The sequence below is a fragment of the Atractosteus spatula genome, chromosome 2 (genome assembly GCF_055471065.1).
Source record: "Atractosteus spatula isolate fAtrSpa1 chromosome 2, fAtrSpa1.hap1, whole genome shotgun sequence".
Classification (NCBI taxonomy): domain Eukaryota; kingdom Metazoa; phylum Chordata; class Actinopteri; order Semionotiformes; family Lepisosteidae; genus Atractosteus; species Atractosteus spatula.
In genome coordinates, this window is record NC_142707.1 from 11,505,834 (window position 1) to 11,521,511 (window position 15,678).

The 15,678-nt window shown below is 38.5% G+C and overlaps 2 protein-coding genes and 2 non-coding genes across 4 annotated transcripts; 1 reads left to right on the top strand and 3 right to left on the bottom strand.

Moving 5' to 3' along the window:
- The first annotated feature begins 299 nt into the window (after window positions 1-299).
- Window positions 300-7,500, top strand: dnase1l1l (deoxyribonuclease I-like 1-like). The gene is made up of 8 exons (XM_088935583.1): window positions 300-434; window positions 746-834; window positions 1,182-1,268; window positions 1,482-1,594; window positions 3,063-3,175; window positions 4,980-5,137; window positions 6,580-6,676; window positions 7,152-7,500. The coding sequence occupies exons 1-8, from the start codon at window positions 300-302 to the stop codon at window positions 7,230-7,232; spliced, it is 873 nt and encodes a 290-aa protein (XP_088791709.1). The 3' UTR covers window positions 7,233-7,500.
- Window positions 7,501-8,445: 945 nt separating this feature from the next.
- Window positions 8,446-13,718, bottom strand: rpl10 (ribosomal protein L10). The gene is made up of 6 exons (XM_088931149.1): window positions 13,542-13,718; window positions 11,751-11,809; window positions 11,125-11,232; window positions 10,656-10,794; window positions 9,397-9,559; window positions 8,446-8,655 (listed from the first exon to the last, which is right to left on the bottom strand). The coding sequence occupies exons 1-6, from the start codon at window positions 13,562-13,564 to the stop codon at window positions 8,500-8,502; spliced, it is 648 nt and encodes a 215-aa protein (XP_088787275.1). The 5' UTR covers window positions 13,565-13,718; the 3' UTR covers window positions 8,446-8,499.
- Window positions 9,120-9,253, bottom strand: LOC148839240 (small nucleolar RNA SNORA70). The gene has a single exon (XR_016090271.1). It is a non-coding gene; the product is annotated as a small nucleolar RNA SNORA70 (small nucleolar RNA).
- On the bottom strand, window positions 10,175-10,308 carry LOC148839241 (small nucleolar RNA SNORA70). The gene has a single exon (XR_016090261.1). It is a non-coding gene; the product is annotated as a small nucleolar RNA SNORA70 (small nucleolar RNA).
- Window positions 13,719-15,678: the final 1,960 nt, after the last annotated feature.

Genomic DNA, 15,678 nt, shown 5'->3' on the forward strand with positions numbered 1-15,678 from the left:
TGTAGTTGCCTTAAAACGTCTTATGTAAGAGGAAACTCAAGTCATGTAGTCCCAGACATTTTATGTCCAACAATGGCAAAATATGGAAATAAAGACTAAACAAAGTCTCAATAAAAAATGACATGAAATAATTTGATTCATTTAGGCCGCCTTGTTTTTCTTACATATAATTCTCCTTTTTGTTTTTATGCTGACAGCTGTCAAATGTTCATGTGAGGTTACTTATTGCTCTTTAGGAAATCAGTGGAACCTAAACAGTGCCCTACAGTACAGGCCTCGCAGCCATCCGAACGTACACCATGAAGGCTGCCGTCCTCATTGCATTATTGTGTCTCTGGCGGATAGCCCTGCCTTTTAAAATCTGTGCTTTCAACATCAGGAGCTTTGGAGAGACGAAGGCCAGCAACAAGAACGTCATGGACATTTTGGTCAAGGTGCCGTCACTGACAGTGTTGGAACTGACTTGCCGGGTTTGATGTAATCAGAATAATCATGGTGGATTTTAACATTGGGAAATGGTTTAGAGCACAGTTTTAGTATTGTATTCCAGGTATAACAAATTTAAGCAAGGTTCTATAGAGATGCCACAAGAAATTTAGGACATGTATGCAGTAATATCAGTCATTTTCCATTGTTTGATTGCTTGCTTGTTTCTCTGTTTGTGGTTTCCTTTTAAATGTATAAGCCAGAATCTCTTTATTTTTATAGCTGAGCTCCCCCTTACTTTGTTATTTCTTTTGTGCAGATCATCACGCGCTGTGATGTGTGTCTGATACAGGAAGTGCGTGACTCGAAGGGGGAAGTTATCCCTGCACTAGTAAAAGAGCTTAACAGGTACGCAGGCAAAAGGTACTTGACCAGTGGTGTTCCTGGTTTGTTCTTTGACCAAGTATCATGCTTTCAGAGTTTTGACACGGTAAGAGATAGTTCTGGAAAAATACATTTGTATATAACTCAATACACGGGAATTGTTTAGTTATTTTTGTGGAAGTGGTTTTAGTTTTAAGACATAACAAGTAGAACAAAAATAACATTATAACCTCGACCTGTGCACGAACACTAATATATAATAATGAGATTTTTTTTTAATACTGCCACTCTTTTGCTCTTCTGCTCCTCTTCTGTGAGTTGTTATGAATAATTACAAGTGGAATTATTTGCTTTTCTGATGTATAAATCAGGTTTGATGAAGTCCATTCATATGTCTACGTAGAAAGTGACAGAGTGGGGAAGAAAAGCTACAAGGAGCAATATGTTTACATATTCAGGTAAATGTATCTTCCTTCTCTTCTTCTGAATTATTGCAATCAATTCAGTCTGACCACACTTCTCCCTGCTTTTTGTTATTATAATGCCTGTTGTTTGACAAGATTTGTTTAGTAAAATAATTTAAGGATGTTATATATCAAGGTTATCCTGAAAATAATAGTGACTTTATTTTATGACTGTGCACATTACTTCAGTCTGTTTCTTTGTCTCAGGGATGATGTGTTGCAGGTTCGAGATCAATATCAGTATCCCACCTCACAGAAAGAGAAGGCTGATGTGTTTTCAAGGGAGCCTTTTATAGTGCGTTTCCACTCCCCCCAAACTGGTGAGTTTGACAGATGGGGAGAAGTTTGCTGTATGATATGTAGAGCTCTGCACTCTCAAGATTAAAAGCTACAGAGATAATCTGCTTTGTATTTTGGTTGTCTACACCTTACCTGCTCTAATTATCTGTTATTATCTGTGATGTAGCATCTATTGTGTGTATTACCAAGTGAATCAAAACCTAATGTAACATATTGCATTAGCATTGCACAATATTAAAAACTTCACAGGAAAAGGGAGCTTCCCAAGTTCTATTGCATAAAATGCAATTACAGTACTAACGGTAAATCACCTCGGATAAAGGCATCATCATGGGTGATGATCCTTGGAAGATGATTCCAGATTGGTAGAAACCAGCAGCTCTAGTTTGTCATAGATGTTGCGACATTGAAATGTGATAGGCACCTGTTACAGCTGGGTCAAATTTAATGAAAGTTCGGGGAGGAATGAAGGCAGCCAAGCTCATTAAACCCAGCTGCTGCAAATTCTAAGTAATTCTGACTTATGCACTCAGACTCCATATACAGTATACCAAACGTCACCCTCTCTTCTTCCTCGCTCATTTTGTGCATCCCTCCTCTCCACCTTTGCAGCTGCCCAATTGGTCACATGGGGGTCCTACCCTCCCCGTCCAATGGCTGGGGGGGTTGGCCCTCAGCCAAGCGGGTTAAGCCAAGTCTTCGCATCCCAATAAACAGTTCTACATTCTCTCAGTCTTCGGCTGCTGTCATTCCTCGTGAACTCCATTAATAACAGAATTATTGGAATGGAATCCAGGAAGCTGGATGCATAGTATTGACGTTTTTCTACACCCAAAGCCAAAAGGATTATATGTACTACTACTTCCCTTGACGTGCTCTAAATGAAAAGGCTATTATGTCAGTATGAATAATACATTTCAGGATGTCAGTAATCATTATCTGCTCAACATAATTTGTTACCAGAATGTCTTCATTACTCAGAGGGAGTACCTGAGATGGTGATGACATGCCTGTTACCACACGCTTTAATTGACCTTTGTAAATTCTTTCCAGCTCATTAATTGGAGAATTCAGGTCACTTACAAAAAAGTTTAACACAATTTAAAATCTCCACCCCTTTAAAAAATAAAAAGTATTTATAAAACAAAAACCTAGAATGTAATGGTTTAGTTAGGTAAACTAAATATTCTCCTGTTATTTTAATAGAGAATTGATGGGAAAACTGAAAGAGCCTTTGGTGCTCCAGGAAATGAGTTTGATAGGCATTTTTTTCAAAGCATAATTTACTATTTTATGATCAAAGCTTTTCACTCATCCATCCTGTGATGTTACCTGTTGTGACATTTCTGTTTTCTCATTCCCTGTTCTAGTCATTTCAGGCTTCAGTAGTCTAGGTGTCATCAGGAACTGGATGAAAGTGACAGATGTATACAGCTGAATGAATCAACTGTGAGTTTTCCTCCAATATTTTTTTTCATTCACTTGCAGCGGTGAAGGACTTTGTTCTTGTGGGCCATCATACCTGCCCGAAGACAGCCATGCAAGAGATCGATGAGCTCTTCCAGGTCTTCCAAGGCATCAAGAAGCACTGGAGAACAAGGGTCAGACCCCCTTCATTAAGAACCAGTCATTGATGACTACAATGATGTGAAATATCACACAAGCTTCGAAAAGAAGCTCTTATTGTATCTTTCCCCCTAGAACAGGGATCTCCAAATCTGCTTGTGGAAGGTTTCAGATATTTCGAAAGAAAACGTCAGTTTTCTGCAACTGAGCTTACAAATAGTAAATTGAATGAAATGTTAGCATGAATATCCAAGACTAGCATGAGCTTTAGCCACACATTGAGGAAATTAATGTAAAAACTGAAAGATCAGGGGTCTTAAGTCCCAGGACAGGATACCGCAGCCTTAGAAAACACATATATATAGTGCCTTTCATCCAAATGTTGTGCTTCTAACATCATGCAGAAAGGGGGCTGTCATTTAAATGGTATATTCTATCAAAAGTGAAAATAGTGTAAAGAGAAGAAAAGTGTACTGCCTATATGTGTCCTATAGTAAAGAAAGGTATACCTCTTGATCCATATAGAAAAACACTTGTTTGCACTATTGTCCTTTAGGTAAATACCCATTGAACAGGTGGCTGTTAGGAATAACATAATCTTCTTAGTCTGAGCAAACAACATGTGATTGAGGTTTTAAAAATTTAAAAAGGAATAAATAGATTGACCCTTTTAGTTAACTTGAAATAAGGTCAGTGTGAGGGCTTCACCGGACATAGTTTTACACCGAGAATTATGAACGCATTCAATTGATCAGAAAAACTGTAGAAGGCAAGGCAAGGGAGGAGAGTCAGAGCCAACTTTGATTTTATGATAAAGTAATTCAGTGTATCGGGAATGCCAAACCTGGAAGGCTTGAGTGCTTCGTTGACACCCCGATTTTTTCCATGTTCTTGACCCTCCGAATATAAGTCCATCTAGCCCAGTTAATGCTTAATTGACACAAGGATCTCATCCAGCCTTTTTCTGAACGAAGCCAGGGTATTGGCTTCAACGGTGTTTGGTGTCTGGGCTCTAGCACAGTGGTCCTCAGTCCTGGTCCTGGGGGATCCCTGTGTCTGCTTATTCTCCAGCTAGACCCTTAACGAGCAGTGCTGATTGGTGCCTGTAACTGATCTGCTTGCCGATTTAGACTTTTTTCTGCACTCAGTCTTTGAGTTGAAAAAAAATGCCATAGTTTCCAACTGTTTCAACATGCACAACTTTAAATATCCTCCCCTGAACTTGCGTATCAAGCAATTGTTCCCTTATTTCTGGCTAAATAGCTCTTAATAGGTGGCCAATAGATGAGGAAGAGGCACAGGTGAGCATGGCAGTGTATGGGACAGCTCCCCTGTGAGTCAGTGTTTCTGCTGAGTGACTCCAAATGTTTATATTTCAGGATTACACCTGAATGAGGGGAACGCTTGAAATTCGGTAACTAGCAGATGGCTCATAGTAATTACAAATTTTAGGATCAGAGGTATATATTTTTTTAATTTAAAAATTAGCAAGTGAATAAAAACTGCAAAGAAGCAAACATCTGCAGACACAGGAGTATGCTATTCCAAGGCCAAGTCTGAGAATCACTGCCCTAGCAGAAGTAGAGGGTATGCCACCTACTGGTCAATTTACTTCAATTAGATTCAAGCTGTATTATCCCCTGGGGGAAATTTGTTTTCAGTATACATCTTCCATCTGCCATTATAAGCACAGCCTGCTGTGCTGAGCTCCTGGCAGTTGAGCAGATCAGGCCTGCAGGCCTTCAGTTTCAGTCCAGCAGTTTTTGTTTTAATTGTCAACAGTATACATTTTTTCCAGCTCTTTACTCTCATTTCCTTGATTGTTCTTTTTTCTTGAAGAATGTCATGTTCCTTGGAGATCTCAATGCAGCCTGCAGCTATGTATCTGCAAAGTGCTGGGACACCATCAGTCTCCGGAAAAACCCGGATTTCCACTGGCTGATTGGAGATGAGGAGGACACAACTGTGAGCGAGAAAACTCACTGTGCTTATGACAGGTTTCTGTATTGCACTTTCTGTTTAATCCATGTGTCTGGCCTGTGTATTTACCCAGCATAAATTGTCAGGCCTTTTAAATGTGAACTTAAGGTTCACACTGATTTTCTCCAGGTACTTCTGAATCTTCCCACATCCCAAAGACAAGTTAGTAGCTCAATTCAAATACCCACTTCCTCTCCTTGATCGCTCCTCTTTTGTTATTGTGTCTTCCCCAGTTAGAGACTCCAGGGTCAATACTTGACATGAGCAAAGACTATGAAACAAAATAAAAGGTCAGATTATACTCTTCCATGTCCCTTGGGGCAACCTTATTGTGAAAGGCACTATATAAAAATAAATTGAATAGAATTGAATTGAATTGAATTGAATTTGAGCTGTACAGGTTAAGATTGGACAGGCAGTCAAATCATGCTGCATTCTGGTCGCACAGTGGGATGGTCATTATGCATCGCTCTTGGTTCCTGGGATCTATTCAGGTCAGGTCTATTCTGGTCAGAATTGTCTCTGAAGGTGGGCCCCACATATGTCCTGTACCCATACTTTTCCAGTCGAGGTTTTGGATGCAAAAGCATCCATCCATGATCAAAAGCTTCTTCTTTTGCTGGGATGCTGTGACCTGGAGACTATGCCTTAAGTGTAAGCTGTAAGTAAAATGGGACAGGATGCCAGTCAACTTCAGAACACAAAGGCACACAGGAACAATTGAATAACACCAGTGAACATAACCAACCAAACATAACCTTGAAAGATGGAAGGAAACTGGAGTGCTCAAAGGAAACCAATGTGTAGGCTGGGAAAACAAGCAGACTTTTTCTAAAGTGCCCATCCTGAATAGATCCCAGGAAACAAGAGCTATGCATCAGCAACTATAATGACCATCCCACTGTGTGACCAGCAGACAGCAAGATTGGCATCCTGACATTCTTGATTTAAAACACATTGGGTAGCAATTAAATACATTATACACAAATACAAGCTAGGTGAATACATCTGGACTGGTATCAGGAGCTCAGAATAGGTTTGCAAAACATTGCAATTATACCAATTGTCAAATACTGGCCTTGTAAGTAAATCTGGTGTTAACATGCTGGTAGTAATATGCTCTCTTGTAGTACTGACTCCTACTGTCCTGTATAGTATCTTGAAATTGGCCAATAATCTTTCTCAAATACTGTTTTTTGAATTCATACCAAAATTACAGTTTACTGTAATGTAAGTGCAGTCCAGTGCTGTCTGTGAAGGACAGACAGAGAAGAATCACACCTCTCACAAACAGGTGACAAATCACACACCCTCGTGATTAAAATGTTTTGCCGTTGTCTTTCTTTCATCCTTTTTGAATTCATAATATAAAATAACCAGTATAAAAATAGTACATTTTAGTAAAAAAAGATCTTTGTTGACTTTTTTTCAATTCAACCTCTGTTGTCTTTTCCTCTAGGATTGTGGTACACGGCCCAGAATACCTCAATGGGATTGTTCCAAAATCAGCTCGACCATTTAACTTCAAGAAGGAATTCCATCTCTCCGAGAAAGAGGTGAGAGGGACAGCACTGAGGAAAACCGAATTGCTCTGATTCAGTTAAATAATACAAGATAGTTTTCAATATTAATCCTGTTTTAGATGTAGGCACTGCAACACAGTTAGCCCACAGCGCTCACAGTAGAGGTAAGGATAGCCCTAGTGACTACTGCAGGAATTATTCCCAACCCCAGCAGTTTCCTTAGTTGTTTGTGAAATACTCGTCAAAATTAACTAATGACATACCTGAGATTTGAACCAGTGACCTCTAGATCGCAAGTCCCATTCAATATAATGTTCCTTAGTGGTTGAATGAACTAGAAGCTTGGAAATACTAATGGCCAAATTATGAACACCTTAATATTGGAATTTAATATACAATAGCTAGTGCTCCAGAAGGTGATTAGTTTAGCCACCAATGCAATTTTTATTCCAGACGTACCGTACTGCATATTAAATCTGAATGTGCTTTCTTACGGGGACTACTTTAGGCACTGGAAGTAAGTGACCACTATCCTGTGGAGGTCGACTTGAAACCTAACTCCAGATATCTGCATCGCCATGAACTCTGACCTTCAGGTGTCATCCTGGATGAACTCTAAAGTCCAGCACCAAAGAAAATGATGTTTGTCTTCAGGTTGAACTCTGAAGTCTGACTCAGCTTTTACTGAACAGAATATTGTCAAAAGATCACATCCTACTCTAGGGTAGCTGCTATGCGAGTTCCAGAGAGGGATCACCCCAAAGTATGAAGTCATCAATCATAAACTCTTCCAAGATTCTTAAACTCTTGGAAAAATGATCTCCAAATTACTCCAAGTTCTCTTTTGCTTGAACTAAGAATTGTGGTTCACAGGTCATTCGCAGACTAAAATATTGATGTCTGCCTTCCACCGATTAGAATCAGGAAACCTTTGTCAAACCACATCAGTTTTGATTTAATTTAGGCTGTTAGTTTGACTTCTGCTGTAGGTACAAAACTAATTTGGTCTCTTTAATAAAATATGCATTAAAGCATTTTGATCTCAAGTTACTACAAAACCTACAAATGACAAGGATCTATTCAAAAATATTTGTAGATGCTTAAGTTGACAGTGTCTTTGGATACATAACACTTTACTAAATACTTTGATTGCATTAGCAACTTTGGAGAATGAATGAATCTCGTAGGCAAGTTCTCTTTATATGTCAAAACCTGTAAAATGACAATCACTTCAACATACTGTAAACATTAAAAAAAAATGTAATCCTCTTGAGCTTAACTACCTTTTCACCACTTGCAGTTTCTAGACAGCGCTACATCCCAAAACCAAGATCCTCAAGTTCCTGAGTCCACTTCATAGCAGCAAACTCTTCAATTTATAAATGAAAAAGTTTATCCCTTAATTTGAAGACCAGTTGTGATCTCCTATCCCGTTTCCAGAGAGCACATATTCACCACGTTATACTTAACTGGCATACATAACTAGTAATTCATTATCTGAATATTAACTATCATTTGGTACAATTAGGCATTTGAAAACTAGATTGGAATAAAAACCAAGGAACAAGTAAGCTCTTATGGCTCAAATCCCTACAAGTAATCAAGTTACAATGGTGAGGGTATTATGCTTTCATGAACTGGAAATAAGGTCTTTTTTTTATTAGTATCAAAATAAAAGCCTTTGACCTACAGTTGTAATCCAGATATATAAGAACTAAACAGCAGAATAAACCTGGATTTATCTGCGAAATAAAGATGACAAAAAAGGCCAAATATCTAAATGAAAGGTCAAGAGTCTCTGATCACCTTCAAAGTGTTTATTGGTCTGTTTGTGGAAACACAGAGACTGCAATGGTTTAGACAGCATGCAAGGCACGCCAGCGGTCCAGGGGCCCACGGCTGGGGATGTATTTCACCCCACAGCCATCAGGGATCAGCCTCTTCTCCTGAATCATGTCATCAAAGTCGGTGGCGTTGAACTTGGTGAAGCCATACTTCTTGGAGATGTGGATCTGATGAAGTGAAGAGTGAGGTTCAGGTTAATTTGGGAAACAACTACATCAAACTGAACTATTTAAAATTAGTATACAAGATGTATCCTAAAACAACAAAATGGCAAAAAAACAGGATTACAAAAGTGTAATAAGTAGGGCCCTACCTAAGTTGTAGTATTAATATGAAACACTCTGGCTCACGTCAGGGCAAAGCCAAAAATCACAAAGTGCACAACTTTAATAGAATATAATAAGCCAAAGTCAACATTTTTTACACCTATAAAAAAACTCAAAACTGTTTCCTCGAGAGTTGATGAGTTTATAATAAGCTACATATTGCAACCCTAAGTGCAATAATTAAACAGAAACTACATGTTTTTATTAAAGCAAACAGTTAAAAGATGGTGGAAACATCCTAAACTGCACCGGTACTATTTTGCCTTAACCTGCTCTTGAAGTCATTTCCAATCTGACTTAAACTGCAGTGTCTCAGAGGTCCCTTAGAGCACCCAGTACTGCACAGCTGAGCACATACACAACCAGAGAAGTCACTGTCTGCAGCCATTGCACACCAGCTCTAGACTGGAACCAGACTGGTCGGCTTAATTAGCTGCAAATTTAGATGTTGGTAATTCACTTTAATTACTTCCAACTGGAATGCACCGAAAGGCGATGAAAATTACTCCAAGTTGTTAACGAAGAACTAGAAGTATAAAGGCTGTTCTGAAGAATCGCTGCAGTTTAGGCAGGCCATGTTACCTTCTGGCGCCCTGGGAACTTGAACTTGGCCCGACGCAGGGCTTCGATGATATGCTCCTTGTTCTGGGTCTTGGTGCGGACAGACATGATCACCTGGCCAATATGCACTCGAGCCACAGTGCCTTGGGGTTTTCCGAAGGCACCTCGCATTCCAGTCTGGAGCCTGAGGGACAGGGGAAAAATCGATTTATATAGCACATCTCCTCACAGCGGAGCACGCAAAACTCCAGATCCCTCAGAACCATGAGTTCATTTACCCTTGGGTTAAGGGTTGGGGTTTCAAGATGCATCAAGTAGATAAAGAAAGTAATGATTAGACTAATCAGAATGCTCAGGAAGGAAAGATACTGTAACTAGTAGAGGCTACAAGCCAAACTTGTGAACTATTAGCCCATCATGTAGTGACGTCATTAAAAATTCTACATCCATATAGAACTTGACTGAGGAATTCATGCGATTTTCAAACTATAAAAGTCCTTTAGTCTTGACTACGGGACTTGCAAGGACTGGAAAAGCTTAGCTGTACAGCCAACATTTCAGCTTGAAAACTACTAAGAAGCCTTTTGTTTGGCCGAGGTTTGGGCCAAGTTACTAAAATGATTGGCATGTCTTACATTCACTGCTGACTGGATACACTTGCTGTAAAGATTAAACCAATCTAGACGGTACAACTTCTGATATGGTTGCTAAATGAACTAGAACCCGAAATCCACCCTTTATCAACTCAGCTTCTGTCCCGAAAATGAACAGGTCAAAGGGTTTATACAAGGGTTACAATGAGTGTCTCAGAGGTCCCTTAGAGCACCCAGTACTGCACAGCTGAGCACATACACAACCAGAGAAGTCACTGTCTGCAGCCATTGCACACCAGCTCTAGACTGGAACCAGAGTGGTCGGCTTAATAAGCTGCAGTTTCATCCTTAAATATGCAAGAGCCCAAACTTGAAAGTGCCATCAAATCTTAAATTTACAACAGAATTTAATTCCGGTGTCAATCTGAAATAAACTCTTAATACCACTTTCCTCAAATGTAAAAAAAAGACCAAAACCACACCCTTAAGATATATATGATTAATGAATATAAAATGGCATTCCTGTTAGCTAAAAATGTCTTTTAACACATCTATTTTGAGAATAGTAGTTAAATTACTTATTAGAGGTAGAGACTTAGAAACTAATTAGCTTTTGGTTTCCCCAATACTTCAGGTCCTGTTGTTCTTGACCACTGCAAGGCGATATAGTCAGAGCCTGAGACTGACCTATCAGCTCCAGCACAGGACAACATTTTGTTGATGCGGATGACGTGGAAGGGGTGCAGTCTGACTCGGATGTGGAAGCCATCCTTGCCACAGGTCTTCACCATGTACTTGTTGGCGCAGATACGGGCAGCTTCCAGGGCTGAGGAAAAGAAAGGAATAGTTTCCAAAAAAATCTTTCGAGTCTCACTCTCAGTCCGAATGAAGGGAAGCTGTTCCACGAGCCAAAAGCTAGGCGCACAGTCTGTTACAGCACTAAGGGTATTCAAAAGCATTAAACACTGGCATTTCTAATATACAAATTTATTTCTGCGCATATACCGCATCAACTGTGTATCTACTTTACTAATCTGTCCTGTGTCAACTACACAAGGCTACTGCATGCGGATCACAACCCCATTCTGGTGAAGCACTTATAAAATACACTGTTAGTGAACAAGGCGTCAAGCTCTTTCTCCAGATCTGACCTCACCTTCAGAGGAGAGCTGCTCATACTCGTCAGACACCATGTGGCCGCACAGGGGGAACTCATCCACCTTAGCCTTCTTTCTGCCCAAGTCGAAGATTCGGATCTTGGGGTCTAGAAATCAAAGAAAAATTAAAATCACACTCATTCAATGCTTTTCCAAAGGCTTTGAAGTACTTTCAGATGAGAAACTCACATTTTTTGTATGTCTTGAAAAATACTTGCTTTAATGTCTTCTGAATGCATTAAAAAGTTTGGTGCGCAAGTTTAGCTTTTCATTTAATCCCTGTATCAAGCATCTTATGCTTGTAGTTCAAGCACACCAATTCATTTTTAAAAGCTTGAATGAATTAGCACTTGAATTTTTCTAGACTTCACACAGTGTGATTAAAAAGGGTTATGTGATGTAACTACTAAACATGTAAAGCAAAATATTTGTCAAACTGCAATTAAAGGTTAAATCTCAGGTTTAAAAAAAGGACAATTAATGGGTGTCCTCTGAATAATCAACCCAATGTTGTGAGGTGCGCTTTACACAACATGTATTGCATTATTTATATAAACGAACACAGTTCAAAGGAGGAAATTTAAACACGTGAAACTGACAAACTCATAGCTAAACAAAAACTCACCAGGCACACCCCTACAGAACCGAGACTTGGGGTAAGGCTTGTTCTTACAGTATCTGTAACTGAAAGAAAATATTCCAACATTAAACGCACGATAAAATCACCATTATATAATAAACAATGTAAAACTGGGCTGTGCAATACTTGTCCAACAGATCCAGTGTATCTGCAGGCTTTCCATTCAATTGAGCTCTTAATTAATCAGCTAATTACAGCCTTGAGGATAATAATAATAATAATAATAAACTATTTTACATAGCACCTTTAAAGATGGCTTCTCAAACAGCAACTACAAAAAAAATACACAAGATATACACAATGGGGGTACTGAATATGGTAGGAGCAAGGGGGTATATAACAGAACCATTTAAATAACAGATTGCTCCAAATCTTTCAGGTGCTGCTACTTTAAAGAGCCCTAGAAAACTTGCAGACACAAAAGGCCAATCAAAGATCAAATTAATCAATCCTGATCAATTGTTCCTGTCCAATTGAACAGGGGTATCAAACCCTGGTCCTGCAGAGCATCATTCCAGATTTATTTTTTCTAGCAACCACTAAATCAATTTGTACAGTTTCTAAAGACCTGGAACAATTACACAAATGATGTTAAGTTTACAAAATTTGGAACACAGAAAAGAATAAATTTCAAGTTCTAAGGAACACAATAACAAGTTATTTGGGTTGACAGACTAACTGCATTACGGCTCTCCAGGACCAGGGTTACAGACTCCTGAGAAAGAGACAATGTGCAATGTACAGGGAAACACTGCAATCATTAAGTGCTACAAACTTTGTTAATAAGTCAGCTTTCCCAATGCCCTACAAAGATTTTAATGCATGTTTAAAGAAAATATTTCCTTTACCCTATTCTAGAACGACTGCACCCATAGCACCATGCACAAACTTTGTAAATTGTAAAATAATCAAGTAATTTACTCCTTTCGAAAACGTTGTATGTATATTGCTGCAAATTCCAATCCTGGACAAAACGAAACAAAATGACCAGGTAAAACCGATAATTAAACTCTCGTTCTAGTTATTTTTTTGCAATGTGATGAGACCAATTAATTGATATATACCAAAGTAATGAAATAAAAACCGGTCTCAGGTCACTTCTGATAATCATATAACATGCTCATTACATTCACTCTATCAAAATCATCTAGAACGTCATTTTAAGACCACGCCAACTATCATACATTATCGATCACGACAGTGCAGTAGCCTCAAAGTAGTGATTTACTTTTCACACCAATAGGAGGTACATTTAACTCCAATAATAGTCAAATATGTATCTCAAAAACCGGTTAGGAGAAAGCTATGTCACCAGCGTGGTCTCTATACATTCACAACCGGAAAGTTGAATTTTCCAAGCCGAGGTGTCAACGTTACAGAAACCCTTTCAGAGGTAAAGTATTCAAACTACTTCTAAACAGTATAAACACATACAAATGTTAAATTGGATTGGATACCATCATGAGTTAAATAAGTTAAAATATTGATAGAAAATATTATTTGGCAAAACTGGACCTCTGTTGTGCACATTTCGGGAATTTAGAAAGTCAAAATTTCAACAAGATAAGAAAATTCAGTCACACCCAAAAAAAAAAACATTTTTATCGTATATGAGGGTGAACTGCAGTGGATAAGCCGCCTTATATGCGAGGTATATATGAAGCAAAAGTTCGCTGTATGACATCCACATGGCCAGCTACTGTAGACTAGCCTGGCTGCCATTTTTATAAGCGCCTCAACTCTGAACACTAATGTGGCATACTCCTTTTCACTCACCAGCGGGCAGGTCGGCGCCCCATGGTTGCGATCTGCAATTAAAAACAAAGAAAATACTTTAATAAATCGAAATAAGGACGTTTAAGAACAACACCAAGTGATTTTACAAGTTTTATTTGACTATAAGTGAAGGAGCAGCAACCGGCTTACAGCCTCCACACACTCACCTAATGGAGGAAAGAGGGAGAGAGCTACTTCCGCTGCGTCATTTCAACATGATAAACCAATTACTATTATTTTAGATTCGACCAAAAAAAACAGTTTCCTTATCATTTAATATACGTTTTGAAACAATTAAACAATTTTGTAATAAAAGAACGATTTTCCAATATTCGTATAAATACGAAGATCGCCCCTCCATTACGTCCACGCGCCATTTCCGGTGGTAGGGATGATCGCCGTGAAAAAAGTACCGGAAAATAGGAGTTTTTTTTAACCTCAGGTTTTGCGGCGGTTCTTTAAACTTTTTATTTAACGTTGTAGGCAATTTGCAAGCACAGTTTTTCAGGTTTGGGAAGATCATACAGATCATTGACTGTGATTTATAAGAATTATTTATAATTTATTATAGGTAAATATTTTTAAATATTCCTCTCTCTGTGGACATTTTGTGCATATTGTTTTTGCTCTGTATTACACTATGCACATCAGAATTTGCACAGCATGCACTTACCTTCCTAATACACCCTCAATGAAATTAGTTTAATGGTACTGCAAAATGGGGGTGTAAATCCTTTTGTGACATCAAAAAGATAAATAACAATTAAGCTATTCAATGTCTAAAGGCACTCTCTTAGAATGCAGTAGAGCCCTGTAGCTGCCACTGGTTTGAGCCCAGAAATCAGCTGACTCTGATGAGGATTTCCTGAAATGCAGTGTACAGTTGCCTGGGGTTTGATGGGCTTGACACCCAGCAATTCTTTACTGATTCCTGGGTTCTGTCTGGCACCTTCAAGTTTGGAGTGACTCTCGTGCTCTTCTACTCCAGTGTTTTGTTTTCTGAGAAAGACACTAACTCGCTGGAAACCATCATTTTTGTGCACAAGAACATATCTGAAATCAATGCAAATATGCTTTTAATTTGACCGGTTTATTTTATTCTAAACACAGAGAGGCAGAACTACCTAATCGTTTTTGTCAGGGTTACAGGAATGAGACTAAAACAGTGTGGCCTTTTAGCATATTAGTCATTTACTTAAAAAAACATTTAGCCCATAGGGTATTGACGAAACATACTTTGAAAAAAGCCATTTAAATTGTAAGGAATTAAAGATTTTTATAAAAATAAATTATTTTATTCTTAAATGATTCTTTTTAATTGTTTATTTAAAAAATATTTGGTTTCCTTTGTGTTTTAGTATATTTTCCTTGTTCTGCTTTCAAAAGAGTGCATCATTTTGATGGTGAACACTGGGTATGAAAAAGCCAATAAAAGTCAAGCAAAACCATGCCAAACAGAACTAACACTCTCCAGAGATTTTCTCCTATATATATGTACCGTAGGCTGGCTTGTGCATGTCGGATTCTAAGAATAAGACATTTTTCCAGTGGCTGTGCTCAAGAAACATGCTTTATGGGTTCTGTGTGTGTCCCAGGCCTATTTTCTTCTTAAACTAGTCTGGTGATTCTTATGCTGCCATTAACTACTGTAGCCACTCTTAGGAGATTTTGTAAAGAGATACTTGGAATATGTATCTATGCAAAAAAGTGTCTTGAGTCTCTTACTCAGCTTCCTTAATCACTCCTGTAGAAGTCTGCTAGTATGGGTAGCAAGAAACACTGCAGGTGACAGCTGTCTCATCACTCACTGTTTCAAAGGCATAGCCTTAATCAGTGGCTTGGCATTGATTTTGTAAGGCATTAGTAATTTTGAGAATTTCTTATGCTTTAAAAGTCACTGCTCTTCCAAACCAGTCATGACTTTTCCAGACTTGGTCTGGACATATTTCTTTGTAATATTCTGCTTACCACCCAGACATCCCCACTAATTTATATTTTTAAATGTAATAACTAATGCATATGTTTTTCAAATGAGAATTATGTGTCATTTGCATTGTATCTTCTAAGTTGAAACTCAAGTGCATTACTTTATGTCTGGAAATCCTCTGTTGATGGCACTTCCTTTGCTTAATGGATG

Excerpts from the sequence above, each read along its gene's own strand:
- dnase1l1l (XM_088935583.1), top strand. The coding sequence starts at position 300 with ATGAAGGCTGCCGTCCTCATTGCATTATTGTGTCTCTGGCGGATAGCC. Across the intron at positions 1,269-1,481 it reads CAATATGTTTACATATTCAG|GGATGATGTGTTGCAGGTTC; the intron begins GTAAATGTATCT and ends TCTTTGTCTCAG. Across the intron at positions 6,677-7,151 it reads TCCATCTCTCCGAGAAAGAG|GCACTGGAAGTAAGTGACCA; the intron begins GTGAGAGGGACA and ends GGACTACTTTAG.
- rpl10 (XM_088931149.1), bottom strand. The coding sequence starts at position 13,564 with ATGGGGCGCCGACCTGCCCGCTG. Across the intron at positions 11,233-11,750 it reads GTTCTGTAGGGGTGTGCCTG|ACCCCAAGATCCGAATCTTC; the intron begins GTGAGTTTTTGT and ends TTTGATTTCTAG. Across the intron at positions 9,560-10,655 it reads TCCTGTGCTGGAGCTGATAG|GCTCCAGACTGGAATGCGAG; the intron begins GTCAGTCTCAGG and ends CCTGTCCCTCAG.